This window comes from Cladophialophora yegresii (assembly GCF_000585515.1).
Source record: "Cladophialophora yegresii CBS 114405 chromosome Unknown aczIN-supercont1.1, whole genome shotgun sequence".
Classification (NCBI taxonomy): Eukaryota; Fungi; Ascomycota; class Eurotiomycetes; order Chaetothyriales; family Herpotrichiellaceae; genus Cladophialophora; species Cladophialophora yegresii.
In genome coordinates this window covers 4,072,273-4,087,778 of record NW_006913045.1, presented here as the reverse complement: position 1 = coordinate 4,087,778, position 15,506 = coordinate 4,072,273, and the positions used below count along the sequence as shown (strand labels likewise).

The 15,506-nt window shown below is 54.2% G+C and overlaps 4 protein-coding genes across 4 annotated transcripts; 3 read left to right on the top strand and 1 right to left on the bottom strand.

Moving 5' to 3' along the window:
• Positions 1-55: 55 nt before the first annotated feature.
• On the top strand, positions 56-2,782 carry A1O7_01464 (adenosinetriphosphatase; the record flags this gene model as incomplete). Its single annotated transcript, XM_007755501.1, has 2 exons — positions 56-2,484; positions 2,554-2,782. 2 exons carry the CDS (start codon positions 56-58, stop codon positions 2,780-2,782), a joined length of 2,658 nt encoding a protein of 885 aa, XP_007753691.1.
• A 1,026-nt stretch (positions 2,783-3,808) lies between these two features.
• Positions 3,809-5,392, top strand: A1O7_01463 (uncharacterized protein; the record flags this gene model as incomplete). Its single annotated transcript, XM_007755500.1, has 3 exons — positions 3,809-4,616; positions 4,716-4,956; positions 5,074-5,392. 3 exons carry the CDS (start codon positions 3,809-3,811, stop codon positions 5,390-5,392), a joined length of 1,368 nt encoding a protein of 455 aa, XP_007753690.1.
• Positions 5,393-8,373: 2,981 nt separating this feature from the next.
• A1O7_01462 (uncharacterized protein) lies at positions 8,374-10,875 on the bottom strand (the record flags this gene model as incomplete). Its single annotated transcript, XM_007755499.1, has 1 exon — positions 8,374-10,875. One exon carries the CDS (start codon positions 10,873-10,875, stop codon positions 8,374-8,376), a length of 2,502 nt encoding a protein of 833 aa, XP_007753689.1.
• Positions 10,876-12,390: 1,515 nt separating this feature from the next.
• A1O7_01461 (cytochrome P450 oxidoreductase) lies at positions 12,391-13,698 on the top strand (the record flags this gene model as incomplete). The annotated part of the gene is made up of 2 exons (XM_007755498.1): positions 12,391-13,217; positions 13,272-13,698. The coding sequence occupies 2 exons, from the start codon at positions 12,391-12,393 to the stop codon at positions 13,696-13,698; spliced, it is 1,254 nt and encodes a 417-aa protein (XP_007753688.1).
• Positions 13,699-15,506: the final 1,808 nt, after the last annotated feature.

The following is a 15,506-nucleotide window of genomic DNA, read 5'->3' as shown; positions in this document are numbered from 1 at the left end:
AACCAGCCGAGGAGTACAGTCCGAGTCTACTGTCCCCTCGTCAGTCGCCGACTCTATGGACTCTCTCTCCAGTTACGAGACCCCTGGCACAAGCACCGTCCCTACTCCAGACCCTACCACCTCGAAGGCCAAGATCAGTGCGACCGCCCGGGCTCTCCAGTTGCAGTCGTCGGAGTTTGCTCTAGGCGGACGAGGTCGGGCTTCTCGAAAACGCAAGAATATGGCCGACGAAGACTACGAAGACGCTGATGCAAAGATTGCTGCTAAACTGCAGGAAGAAGAGTACAATATGGTTGTTGAATCCGACGATACCGATGAGCTGCCCCTGCTCAAACGACCCCGGACTGCCCGGACTGCTCCTAGATATGTTGCGAGTGATGACACAGTCGATAGTGACGACGACGTACCGCTTGCAACCACCCGTCGGCCATACACCAGGCTTCCTATCCATTCGACCAATCCTGCTCCGCACGCTCCTCTTGCCGGTGCTTCACTCGAAGACTCGGAGCTCTCATCCCTTCCCGACTCCGAAATGCAAAGCTTGATTGATTCCTCCATGTCAGATTTTTCAGCAGAAGTTAGTGACGATGCTGTTGATGACGGCCTTTCTGCACCGGAATCGGGATATGCTCGTCGCAGATCGGGATTCAAGCCGCCCCGCCGGCGAGGTATCACTTCTCTCCAATGGGACACCCTGACGGAGGAGGAGAGACGAGACTACTTTCATCCCCAGAAGCGACGCCAGCTCAAGGAACGCAAGAAATTGGAGAAGGCTCACCCCGAGATCAAGACCATGTGGACTGAGCTCGAAAAGGAACCTCGGATTGTTCCCGTCCAAGCGCCTCAGCCTTCTGGTATCAACCGCAAGCTCAAACCTTTCCAGCTTGAAGGTCTAGACTGGATGATGAAGCAAGAAAAGTCCAAGTGGGCAGGTGGCCTACTCGGTGACGAGATGGGGATGGGCAAGACCATCCAGGCGGTCAGCTTGATCATGTCCGATTATCCCGCCAAGGCTCCCAGTCTCGTTGTCGTCCCACCCGTTGCACTGATGCAATGGCAATCTGAGATGAATGAGTATACCGATGGGAAACTGAAGGTCCTCATCTACCATATCTCCGCCAATCCCAAGTGCAAAAGTATGAAGGTCAAGGACTTGAAGCAGTACGATGTCATCATGGTCTCCTATTCCGGCCTGGAGTCCATGTACCGCAAAGAAGAGAAAGGCTGGAACCGTGGGGGCGGGCTCGTCAAAGAGGACAGTGTGCTGCATTCCATCAAGTTTCACCGTTTGATTCTGGATGAGGCTCACAGCATTAAATCTCGCACTACAGGTGTTGCCAGAGCCTGCTTCGCCTTGAAAGCCAACTACAAGTGGTGCCTGTCCGGTACGCCGGTCCAGAACCGCATTGGCGAGTTCTTCTCGCTTCTGCGGTTCCTGGAAATCAAACCATTTGCTTGCTACTTCTGCAAGGCATGTAACTGTCACCAACTCCACTGGTCCCAGGATGAAACCAAGCGATGCACTTCGTGCAAACACAGTGGCTTTAACCATGTCTCGGTTTTCAACCAGGAGATTCTCAATCCGATCACGCAAGCGGAGAACAAGGAGCTACGAAAGGCTGGCCTGGACAAACTACGCCTCATCACCGACCGCATCATGCTTCGGCGCATGAAGAAGGATCACACCTCGTCCATGGAACTACCCCCCAAAGAGATCGTCATCCACAATGAATTCTTTGGAGAGATCGAACGCGACTTCTCTCAGAGCATCATGTCCAACTCAACCCGCAAATTCGACACTTACGTTAGCCAAGGTGTCATGCTCAACAACTACGCCAACATCTTTGGCCTGATCATGCAAATGCGACAGGTCGCCAACCATCCTGATCTGATCCTTCGCAAGAACGCCGAAGGTGGCCAGAACGTCCTCGTGTGCTGCATCTGCGACGAACCCGCCGAAGAAGCCATCCGCTCTCGCTGTCGCCACGAGTTCTGTCGGCAATGTGCCAAGTCCTACGTCCAGTCCTTCGCTGGTAGTATCAACGGAGGTTCCGAGGCCGACGCAGACTGTCCACGCTGCCATATCCCTCTCGTGATAGACTGGGACCAGCCCGAGATCGAGCAGGATGAAGACAACGTCAAGAAATCATCCATCATCAACCGCATTAAGATGGAGGACTGGACTAGCTCTACCAAGATTGAGATGTTGGTTTATGACTTGTACAAGTTGCGCAGCAAGAAGCAGACCCACAAGAGTATTGTCTTCTCACAGTTCACCTCGATGTTGCAGCTTGTACAGTGGCGGTTGCAGAAATCCGGTTTCTCGACTGTTCTGCTGGACGGCAGCATGACTCCGGCGCAGAGACAGAAGTCGATCGAACATTTCATGAACAACGTCGACGTGGAGGTGTTCCTTGTTTCGCTCAAGGCTGGTGGTGTTGCGTTGAACCTGACGGAGGCCAGCAGGGTGTTCATTATTGATCCGTAAGTTCTGCCGGCAGCCCCTTTTCCCCCCCTTTGGCAACCCCCCTGCTAACCTTGGATTCTTCACAGGTGGTGGAACCCAGCTGCCGAATGGCAATCCGCAGATCGATGCCACCGTATCGGGCAACGTCGGCCTTGCAAGATCACCCGTCTTTGCATCGAAGACTCGGTCGAGTCCAGAATGGTGATGCTCCAGGAGAAGAAGGCGAACATGATCAATGGCACAGTCAACAACGACCAAGTCGCTTTGGACAAGTTGACTCCCGAGGACATGCAGTTTTTGTTCCGTGGAACTTGAGTCAGCGTCGGAAGCATGCATCTGGAAGCCGGTGTATGTTGTGACATGACAGAAGACAAAAGTTTCATTGCTAAGGGGTTACGTGCGGTGCATCAGCCAGGCTATTTCTCCAGCAGGTCCTGGATGAGGACGATTGATCATGTCTGGCATGACGATCAATCTTACGAGGCATGTATATTTAGTGAGTAAGCGGACAGTGACGGGCGATCAGCCTTACGTCTGTTTCTGGTGAGCTCGTGGAGCTGGTCGATGCCTTCTTTCAGTGGTAAAGGAGAACTGTGCCTTCAGTGCGAGGTCTTGTACAACAAAAAGTCCCGAATACGCAGCACTGAAATCAGATGCGTTTATTCCATGCTTTGCCTAGTGCACCTAGATGAGTGTCAACCCTTACCATGATGCGTGGGGGCAAGTCCGAGTTCTTCACTGGGTGGCAGCTGAAAAAATGGCAGACAGTCCGTCGCCTTACACCAAGGGACCATATCCAGGTCTCGCTCGCAAGTTGGTATTTCCGTTGCTGCTGGGGTTGAGTCGCTGGCAGACTGCCGCCACCGGAGTTTCCATGTTCTGAAGATCAGAAGCGTCAAGAGGACACCTGATTGTGGGATTTGTATGCTGTTGTTACTCGTGCGTCAGGACCCCAGACCGAGAAATCAGCAAGTGTAGATATTGAAGAAGTGACGCTCGGCATTAAATGGAAGTGTGTAATAATACAGATGGCAACATGGCTGTTGGTGTTCTCGTACCGTGCGTACTCCGTAATCAGGCCGGACCGCCTCACGTGTCATCCGCTACTGGAAGGCTTTTCTTTTCATGGTTATAATGCCCGACTTGATCAGTTTCTCCACCGAATGGGAAGCACTTCGGACGTCCCACCACGGCGCGTATGGCCGAGAACGGCCCATATGTATAGCCCTTCCTTACTCACAGGCTCACCGATAGAAATATGAAAGACACGATAAACTTGCTGTGATCCCTCACGCACCCGGGGCGACCGTTGAGGCCACATATTGACGACTGATTGCCACCATGGGCTCCGACAAGTCGTACCTCATTGTAGGGGCTGGCGTCTTCGGCGTGTCGACCGCCTATCACTTAATCCAGAAATATCCCCACGCCTCAGTCACGATCGTCGACCGAGACGCCTACGATGCGGACAGCCGCGTCGCCGCCTCGTGGGACTGGAACAAAGTCGTGCGCGCCGACTACGACGACATCATCTACTGCCAACTGGGGCTCGAGGCGCAAGACGTTTTCGAGACCGACCCGCTGTGGAAACCCTATTTCCACAAGACGGGCATCTTCTGGATCTGCCGCAGCGACTACGCCCAGGAAGTCATCGACAACTACAAGAAGCTGGGGCGCAAAGCCGACCTCAAGGCTCTACCTATCGAGGAGGCCCGCAAACTGTACGGCGGCCTGTTCGAGGACGCCGACTACACGGACGTCAAGGAGGTGCTGGTCAACAAGACCAGCGGATGGGGCGCGGCCGGCGACTGTTTGCGCGCTGTCACGAAGAAGTGCATCGACTTGGGCGTCAAGTACGTTACCGCCGAGGTCACGAGCTTACTGTTAGACGGTGGTGGCCGCCGGTGTGTCGGCGTCAGAACCTCGACGGGCCAGAGTCTACGAGCGGCCCACGTCATCCTCAGCACGGGGGCATACACGCCCAAATTGCTCGAGTTGAGTGCTGAGGGCACAGGGAAACCAGATCTTCGAGCCGACGACAGGATCGTGGCTGGGGGGATCACGACGGGCATGACGAAGCTGGATGACGCAAGTTACGGCCGGTTCGCCAACATGCCCGTCGGCGTCCAGGGGTATACTCCTACGGCAGGTATGGACACTTCGCTTCCCTCTGCTTGGTTTCTCACCTCGCTTCCATCCCCTGAATCTGTCTTTTTGGCCACGCGGTACCGTGCTGACACACTTGTAGGCCCCTTTATCGGCAGCCTCCCGCCCACCGCGGACCGCGAGCTCAAATGGTGGGGCCAGACCATCTTCAAAAACACCCACGAAGTAGTCCCCGGCCGTTACATCTCGGCGCCGCCCGCCCAAAGGGACTACGCGCAGTGGGACGTCTCCGGACGGCTGAAGGAGGACATCAACCACGCCAACACCGTCTTTTACGGCCGCAAGGGCGCGACCTGGAAGATGGAGAAGCATCGGATTTGCTGGTGAGTCAATTAAGTGCCGCCTTTTGTGTGTGCGCGAACGCCCCGCGCCCCTAATAATAAAGTCTGAACATACTCCTGGTGACATCCGCTAACATTCGCGCTCCCGCGTCTTACTAGGGACGCATTCACCTCGTCCGGCGACTTCATCATCTCCCCCCACGCCGCGGCGCAGGGCCTGTACGTCGCGGCCTGCGGATCGTTTCACGGCTTCAAGTTCTTCCCCGTGCTGGGCAAGTACGTGGTGCAGATGCTCGAGGGCGAGCTGGCGCCCGAGCTGAGGGAGAAGTGGGCCTGGGATCGCGACCGGCCGGATCCGGCGCTGTTTGCGGATTTTCCGAGGTTCGAGATGAGGGATTTGATTGATGGGAAGGAGACGACGCAGGGGCAGAGCCTGGGGCAGTGGCAGGGGCAACCACAGTTGAGGGCGAAGCTGTAATGACCGTAGGGCAGAATTAATCATGGCGTATTGCAACTGCACTGCATTGGCATTTCTGTTGGGGAATCTCGCGATGCTACTGTACCTGTGCCAGCGGTATCTCAGGAAGACAAAATGAATGTATGGCGGTTCGAAGTACATATCGTGTCTACATGGTTAGCTCAATAGTTAATAGCGAGGATAGAACCCTTTTCAGGCGGTCGATTCTATGGTATTATCGTAGACAAATCCGAGAAGAGACTCATTCAGCCCTCAAGACGCCTATGTCGAACCGCAGATTGGTTGAGTCGTCGACACCGCAGTCGTTGTCCGTGTCCCTACAGCCTCTGAAAACTACGGGGAATCTACCATCTATCTACTGACATACCTGCGTTCGTCCCGGTGGCTCTGGACGCCAGTTCACGGCTAACGAACGGTGGTATTCGACATTCTCCTTCGAAGTACCTGAAGCCGCATTCTCTGGAGGCCATACTTGCATCACCTCATAACACTGTAGGCTCACTCCTCACCGCCCAGGATGGGTCAGTCTCAGGTCATCGTCGGGCTGGCCGCAGTGGCAAGCCCGAGTCTCGAATGCCATGTCCTCCGTTCACCCAATCCAGTGTAAGCGACCAGGATGAACACTCGGCCCGCTCGCTGGTGAGCCTCGTCGTGTCTGTCCCGATGCATCGATCCTCGACCGGGGAAACGAGCCTCTCCATGACACCTACTGCAACCGCGAACTCTGCGCCAGGAAAGGTATTGTGAGGGCGGGATGCAAGTCGTGCGCGCCACAGATAAGTACTCACCGGCGCTAATGGATCTCGTTACCCCTTGCGGCCTAGACCATGCATCCAGAAGCGATGCTCCACCCGCCCGCATGCCTGCCACCTGCATTGATCAGCCAGCCCGGACCAGACTGGGGTAACATACGCCCACACTTTGGACTTACATGACGGTGAGCGTTTGAGGGAGCACATGCACATGCCGCTGACGCATGACAAGCGCTTTCATATATGCTCCATGGGTGCCTCCCAAGTTAGACAAGAAGGCTAAATTGAGTAAGACACACACCACTTAACGAGGCGCGATAAAGGCTGTTCAAAGTCAACCACTACACTTCCACAGTAGGATGTCGGCCCGCCTGTCCCTCGGTTTGCCACGCATCGCATGTACTCGTATGCAGGCATGGATGCATTGCATCGTCAAGACGAGGATCGGTTTCCCTGCTCTGGTTGTGTGATGCTGTATCCCTTGGGGGATGATGCATGCGGGAATTGTAGAGTGCGACATGCCTGCCTGCAACGTACTGTGAATGAAATCCTACCGTGAAGCAATCGATACCGGTGACCCTCTTGGTCAAGATATCGAGACTGCTCGAAGGGGTAGACCTACCTTGCGCCTGCCACGTCAATTTTTTCTTCGTGATGGAAACAGCAGCGATCAATCGTTGCTCCGGATGCCGTGTCCGTCGCAACGGGATTCGAACTGTCGTCACCTGGCATTTCCCTTGCTATTCTCCTCGCTCGCAAAAGTGCCGAGAAGGTCAAACAATGCGACTTCTCGTCTAGCAGGCCCGGAAGTAACGCGTTCGTCGGAGTCGTGCCCTTCAACCTCAATCCTGGCGAAGCGGTATGGTCAGCGGATATGGCCTCGTCGGGTACAGCAAGATATCCCTGGCGACATCTCTCCCCGTGCCCTTCCCAGTCGACTTGTTCGCTGAATCGCTCCTTCTTACCTTCCTTTTGTTATTATGTTGTAGCACCGATTCCGATCGTAGGTGTAAGTGTCGTCTTTCGCAGATTTGCGTTCGGTCTCAGTCACGATCGCCATCTCCAACCATAACGCTCGTTCAAGGTGCTGCATGAATCTCCGAATGTCCTGCTTGCGCGCGGTGTAGTGCGAATACCAAAGGCAACAATATAACCCTGAAATAACGCGTACGAGCTCGTTCGGGCGTGTACTTCATTCAGGTACCGTGTGGTTGCACCGGAGAAGGGCCAACAATATCCATAGCGATAGTCCTTCCGGTTGCGGCTGACCTGGCTCTCTCTGCCGTGCCTCCCCAAACATCTTCGATTTTAGGAAAGAAGGTTTCGCGGAACTCGAATCTCACCTGATCGCATCCCTCAAAGCTATATTTCGAAAATCAAGATATTCCCACGTTGCTTTACAGTGGTCGAACGTACTCGTATGAGTCGTGAGTGTGACAGTGGTGTTAAGACTGCCCCGTTGGGGAGGACATTTTTCTTGCTTCCGTGGGGTTGGGATGCCGCTATGGATGGACCGACAGAGAGGATGGAACAAGATGTCGCCTGCAGTGATTTGGCTACAGTTCTTCGCGTATGGCGCGCTCGGGATGGCGTTGATCTCGAAGGTATATCAGACGTGCTGCACGAATAGGTGTGCTAACACATTGCATCTATCAATGTCGAGCTGAAAATGTCGCGCTAGGGAGCTCGAATATTTCGACTTGGATGTCTCAAGTCGTATCGAGGTACAACTGCTTAGGTTTCGTCGGTTGTCTGGAATGAGCTATATCCCTGGTTTTTCGATCTGCAAATGTCGCATTGGATATAACGGGTTGATGATGTCGCATTGGTAATGATGCTTAGGACGGAGAGACGAGATGTAGGCGGCGCTTGTTGCTACCGGCCGTGAGCAATTGGCTTAGGTGTCGTTGAGCTGAACAGTCGCATTGGCTTCGTCAATTGATTTTGTCGCGCTGGAAATCTTATATCGGAGGTGGTGTTGCTATGGGCGGCGAGCTGATTGCCACGAATGAAGGATGTCTCCGAGTCCATGAAGATCCATGCGACTGTAAAATCCCTAGAGGCGGTAAGTTGCAAATTTGCAAACTATGGAAATGATTAGCTAAGTCAGAAGCGAGTCTTCGAGCATGTTAACTCTTTGCCAAACCAAGAAACCCACAAGCCTGTCAACACCGCATCTCTTGCACGTTTTCTACCATTCAGTAACCGACGTCGTTCCTGACAGCAGGATCATCCGCGCAACCGGCTCATATCTGGATCGAACAACGGCTCAGGGGTAACGGTGGCAGGAATTCTCTTTCCAAAATACTCAATCTCGACAGACTCGCCCTCGCCGACCGTGCTGGGCAACCAAGCATAGGCGATAGGTTTGCGGATCGTATAGCCGAACGCAGCGCTGGTAACGTACCCAGTTGGCTTGCCATCGACGAAAACGGGTTCCTTGCCCAGAACCATGGACTTCCCGTTGTTGATGGTTAGGCAGCGGAGGCGTTTGGTAACGGTCTCCACGGAGCGTCCTTTGAGTGCAACGCTACCAACATAGCCTTCTTTGCCCGACTTGACTGCGAATCCGAGTCCACTCTCATACGGGTCATGTTCAGTGGTCATATCAGTACCCCAGGATCGATAGCCTTTCTCTAACCGCAGGGCGTTGAAAGCGCTGCGGCCTGCGGCAATGACTCCATGAGGCTGTCCAGCCCTCCATAGGGCATCCCACAGTGCTTGGCCTCGGTCTGCGCTAGTGTAGATCTCCCAGCCGAGTTCACCGACATAGGACAGCCGCATAATCCTAACCGGTATGCCGGCAATGTTTGCTTTCTTGCACCGGAAATATCGCAGTCCCTTGTTCGACCAGTCGTCACTGCTGACAATACTGATCACCTCCCGTGCAAGAGGTCCCCAGAGGCCAATGCAGCAGGTGCCCCCAGTGATATCGCTGACGTGCACCCATTTCTCGGGTGTTTCTCGACTCTGCAAGCGCGCTGCTCGGGTGACATAGGCGGTGTCGACAGGTCCGTTGACGCCGACTTGGAAGAGCTCTTCCTCAATTCTGGCAACGGTGAGATCACTCCGGACCCCACCGAATTCATTGAGAAACAACGTGTATGTAACAGCACCTGGTTTCAGGGTAACGTTACCCGTGCACAGCTTTTGCAGCAACTCGGCGGCTCCAGGTCCCGATACCTCCAGCCGTCGGAGAGGCGTCATATCATACATTGCCACAGCGGTGCGCGTCTTCCAGGCTTCTGCTGCGGCAATGGGTGAATAGTATCTGGAAGACCAGGCATCACGTTCGACAGGCTTCCACTCCTCTGGCAGAACCTCGATCAGCTTCTCGTTTGCTTCGAACCAGTATGGGCGCTCCCAAGCCCCGCCTTCGAGGAAGTAAGCGCCCAGCTCACGCTGTCGGGCGTAGAAAGGACTGACGCGTAGGTTGCGGGGCGATTCCTTTGGCTGAAGTGGGTGTAGGATATCATAGACTTCGACAAAATTCTGCTGTGACGTCTCCTTGATGTATTGCGGTGTAAGTTGTACCTCCTCGAAGCGCGTAAGCTCACAGTCCGCAAGATCGATTCGGGACCGTCCTTCTGTCAGGACTTCGGCCACAGCACGGGCCACGCCCGCGGAATGTGTCACCCACACTGCCTCTGCCACATAGAATCCGTCTAAGTGGGGAGCTTGTCCAACCAATGGTCCGCCATCGGGGGTAAAAGAGAAGATGCCATTGAAGCCGTCAGCAACTTCGGCATCCTTCAGGGTGGGGAGCAAGTTCTGAGTCTCCTTCCAAGCCGGCTCAAAGTCCTCGGGGGTGAAGTCGAGGCGAGAGGGCATATTCCTTTCGTCGACGTGCTCCGGTGTTAAGCCCAGCGAGGAGGCTACGACGGGCATTGGCTTGTGCCCGTAATAGCCAATACCGTATCGGTCGCCGTGTTCGCGGTAGTAGAGGTCTTGGTCTTGGTGGCGCAGAATGGGCAGGCTTGCGCCGTTTGGTTGTGGGTTCTTGCCGGCCAAGGCAGGCACGGGAGTGGTCTTGGCATATTGGTGAGCGAGTGGCAGTAAAGGGATGGGTAACCCGATCATGGCTCCGACCTCGACGCCCCAGAAGCCTGCACAAGAGACGACAATATCGGCAGGAATCGATCCATTGGGAGTCGTCACGCCGGTGACTTGGTTTTTCGATCGCTCAATGCCAATGACAGGAGTTGAGCCAAGATAGCGAACGCCGGCCTCCCGCGTCCGGGAGATGAGCAGCTGTACTGCGCGTGCTGCCAAAGCCAGACCGTCGCTAGGGATATGCAGACCGCCAAGAACCATGTCCTTGTTCAGATGAGGGTAGAGTCCGAGGCAATCATCAGCGGTGACCAAACGCGCTTCGACACCCCATGACGAGGCATAGCCATGCTTCCGCTTTAGCTCCTCCAGTCGAGCAGGGGTAGTTGCTACCTCGAGGCCGCCAACCTGATTGAAGCAGTTTTGACCTTCAGACTCCAGTGACAATAACTTCTCGACGGTATATTTTGCAAACAGGGTCATGGTTTTCGACGGATTCGTTTGAAAAACCAGACCAGGAGCATGTGACGTTGACCCGCCCGGCAGGTCCAGGGGCCCTTGGTCGATGACCGTGATGTCGCTCCATCCTCGCGACACCAGCTCGTCGGCGAGGTTGGTACCGACAATGCCTGCTCCGATAATCACAACGCGGGGTTGAGTTGCTGGTGCGATTGAACCCATTGTGTAATAGAGATCTCCAGGCTTGGTCGGCTTAGTAAAGTGAGCAAGACTGACACGCCAGACTTTGGGGATCACAGCATGGGCGACAATATCAAGTCTCCAAATAACGCCAGAGCCAAAGTCGACAACAAAATAAAAACAACCGTAACAGCACCAGGTGATTATACCGTTAGCTGCTCATGGAATCGATGCCCTGGAACTGGAAGTGTGGTCCTACCTGCCTGTATGGAAGTCCTAACGAAAGAGGGTTAGCTGCGCAAGGGACTATCGGCTTCCGACAAGCGGACTGATAATACGAGGTCTGGATCATGCATGACTGGATACACGATCCTTGACAGCGCTGGTGGAGGGGTGAAAGTTGAGGTGAGCGGGTGATTGTGTTGTGCGCGCAGCTGACGCGACGTAGAGTCTTGGCATTTGCTGTGCTGGCCAATCATGCGTGACGGCGATGTGCCCCGCTTCCCCTCTTTTTCACCTGCATTTCGTTAATTGATTATTTCGAAGACTCTTACCACGACGACGCAGTTATCACTTTCGCATCTCACAGCATCTCCTGCGCGGTTCTCGTGACGACATCATGGCAGATTGCGTGCACAATGCTCGTTCTCATGTACTCTATCACCCCATGGGTGAAGGCGATCCCGCTTCCACAGGTGATCCAGGGTAGCTGGAGCCGAGAGCTTATTGCCGGGACTCCGTGAATTTTTTCTATTCATGGTTAAGGGCAAAGTCGACCATTCCCAACTCCCCCGGTTCGCAGATCTTACTAAAGCTTCAATTGCCACTTCCGCGATCCGCTCCACTAAGCGAAGAGGTCGCCAGATAAGGGTTTCATGGTTCAACTCGCTCTCGTTGTCTCGGGTCAATCCGAGACGAGGTTGGACGTTGGATGGCCTGTCAGTCGAAGATAGGCTAGTCAATGGTCTGGGATACCGAATTTAGACAGCGGACCGCTCATGTGCTATCAATCCTTTCCTTGACCCTTTGGAATGTGACAGGTCACGACCACTCAGCATCCTCGAGTCACCGCTTGGTTATCGCAATAGCGGTGCGCCACACGGCCTTCCTGTTGACCTCACACCATGGAACCAGCAGGCCATTGCAGCACTCGATTACTTGCCGCAGCGGAGCGGGAATTAGTCAGAGGAATGTCCGCAGCGTCGACATACTCGCTCCGAAGCACCCATCGCTTGCTCATGACGAGGTCTAGACTAGGTAGGAGACACTACCGGGTTGAGAGACCCCTTTTGCCCAAGCCGTCCATGTTGGTCGGAGGACAGGCTCCCCCCATGGAGCAGTACGAGCCGTGAATCAATGTGCGAGGTGCCCAATGCACCAAGGGACCGCCCTCCCACATGCGATGTCACCGATCACGATAAGGTTGGGAAAGATAAAGGGGCAGGCTACCAGACGCCTGATTCTTACCCAGTGCTTCACCCTCACAGTCATACTGCTCTTGAAGACTGCGTGTGATACCTCCTATACAACATTTCTGAAATCATTGTTTCTTCCACGATGCTGCCCTTTTTAGGATACCTTGGCCTCGGTGGTTCATCCGCAAGCAACAAGAATGAGTCGGCTTCATCCGTCAGGGCGCTGCCGGCCTCATGGTATACCTCAGAAGAGATGTACGAGCTCGAACGACGAGCAATATTCTCCCGGAAGTGGATGATGATCACACACCAGCTCAGACTCAGGGAGCCCGGTGACTACCTACGCTACGATGTAGCAGGCTTCCAGTTCGTGCTGTGCAAAGATCGGGAAGGTAAAATCAATGGCTTCCACAATGTCTGCCGGCATCGCGCTTTCCCCGTGGTGACGCAGAATTCGGGCCAGGCCAAAATCTTCTCTTGCCTCTACCACGGCTGGTCATATGGGCTCAATGGCAAGCTCGCCAAAGCACCAGGCTACCAGGACCTTCCCGATTTCGACAAGACCAAGAATAGTCTGTTCCCCATACACATCCATATCGACGGCAACGGCTTCATCTGGGTGAATCTCGATGCCAAATCGGAGCCGGAAATCCCCTGGTCCGACGAATTCCAAGGCATTGAAAACCTGCCACGCTACGACGGCGTCAACTGGGACGACTTCGAGTACGACCACACCTGGGAAATGGAAGGAGCTTATAACTGGAAGATCGCAGCCGACAACTACAACGAGTGCTACCACTGCAAGACAGTCCACCCAGACATCCCCGCCATCGCCGACCTGACCTCCTACTCGGTGGATACCGAAGCCGGCGCCATCTTACACAATCCAGCGACGAAGCCGGAACAAGCGGCCGCCGGCCTGACTGTCGCACCGACATATTTCTTCCCAAACAACTCCATGACCATCACGTAAGTATCTGCAACATTCTGACACTAAGCATCAACTAACATGCGCCCTCTCAGACCACATTTTTTCTACACACAGCGCTTTGTGCCCATCTCCCCCAGCAAAACATTAATGCAGTACGAAGTCTACCGCAACACCAAGTCGGCCGTTGAAGACTTCAAGAACATCGACGCCATCTACAAGCGTGTCATGAAAGAGGACAAGTACCTCTGCGATTTGACCCAGCGGAATCTACGGGCGGGCGTGTTCGTCAACGGCGAAATGCACCCCAAGATGGAGAAAGGCCCGTTATATTTCCAACAGCGCTGTCGCGAGATCGTGCAGGAGCATTGGAGGAAGGAAACCGCGGAGAAGAGGGAGATCTGGCCCGCGAGGCAGCGTCTACCGGGCGATGGCAGCGCCATGGTCACGGGCAAGGATCTCGACTTTTGTTCCGGCCTGGCCTGCGACTCCTCGGGCAGTAAGGCGCAATTGGCTTGGTGATGAGGTGGACTCTGTGTTGTTTGGCTGGCAGATGAATGCCCCGTGTCGTGTTGTTTAGACTGTCATTCACCACGAGGCATTGCATGCGGGGGAGTTCTTACTGTGCATTTGGAGTCTGGAGCTTTGCAATTTGATGATCTGCTTTCCGTCACATTCCTTGGATGACTTGGGAATATGACAAGATAGGTAGAATAGGATAGGATACAGTAAGATAGGTGTATCTTATGAGTCGGGTTGCGTTTCAGAGACGAATGAACATGTACTCGGCCTTGCTCAGGTCCTTCACAATAAGCCAATCGCGTCCTCTTCCCTGACTTTCCTTCCCTCCCCTTTCGTTTCCTCGACTTTCCATACTTCACCTCCCCTGTTCCTGACTTGTCTCGACATGAGATGCAAACCCCGACGCCTCAAAAGCGGCAGCCACACCACCATGACATGACGCACAAGGCTGCGCGAGGCTGCATCCGACATAGGGGAAGCCATGACGCCACTTCATGAAGCGCCGGTGTTGGAACGCTGAACTGGCCTACATAACCGCTCACAAACCCGAGTCCGTGAAGGAGTATGAATCCAGTGCACCATGTTCATTGGCCTTGACTCACCCTGTACTAACATGCTTGACGGTTGTCATCGTCCGTCATTATCCACCATACCTAATTACCTAGGTAGGGCACCTGGCCTCCGGCGTGCCGTCTCGTCAGTCGTCACATCGACGCGTCCCCGCACCTCGTACTCCGTACACAAATACATAATGATGCATAGGCAACGGTTAGAAGCGAACTCGAGTCGAGTGCGCGCCCTATTTTAACCCAGTGGAGCTGAGTGGGATCAGCAGTGCTGAGATGGACTGGACGACTACTGTAATTAATCACTCTGTGGACCGCAGTTATCATGTATATACCAACTGCACGAGATCGTTCCACCATTGCATCCTGAATACTGTACCAGCCCCCTTGCGGTCGTCGGGTCCGATCTACATCGCTACACCGAGTCTTTTGTCCACGGTAGATGTACGTGTACTTGGGCATCTACTACATACGCGAGACCTAATTCCAGAGCAGGCCAGAGTTCAAGCCATCTACGAGCGATTCGATCGGAGGACCTAATTAGGACAATCTTCGAATCGGCCGAGTATCAGTCCCAACCCTTCATTTCGTGTAGACCGCGATTATGCAAGACGCTTTGCAATCAAAGCAGAGATAATTATGTAGGTTATGAACATGGTCGCCTCGGACGGGGGTCGGACACGTCCTGTCGACCAGATAAGCAGTACTGTGCGACGAGCTGTCGACTGTTGGACGCACATTCAGGCCCCAGTTGAGTAATCTGCGGCGGATTTGACTGGACCGGCTGTCGCTTATTCTTTGGGCGCTGTTGCAATTGTCTCGAGTGGCAGGTTAATGGCCGGCGTCGGTGCGGATGGATGAGCCTTGAGAGCCCTCATACGGCGTTTTGAGATCTCTGCTAGGTGCATCACATTGCGCGCCAACATCGAAAGGAACAGCAGCGGAAAGACGGAAGGTCCAGCACCACAGCTGTTCAGTGCCACAGCTCGAATCGAAGTTGTTTGGCTTGACACACGACGTGACTGAAAGCGTTCTCTTAGGAACCAGAGAGGCTCAACCATCACTCACATCAAGGGCCACTCGAAATCAACATATTCTCATCATCACTTTCATGGCATTGTCCTGTCTGAACTGGGGCACAGATGGCCTCTTCATATATCAGCCGAGGTAGGAGAACGAACGCAAAACTCTCATGGCGACCCCTGAAAGCGCGTCTTCGTTGGTCATCTAGCTCATTTCACG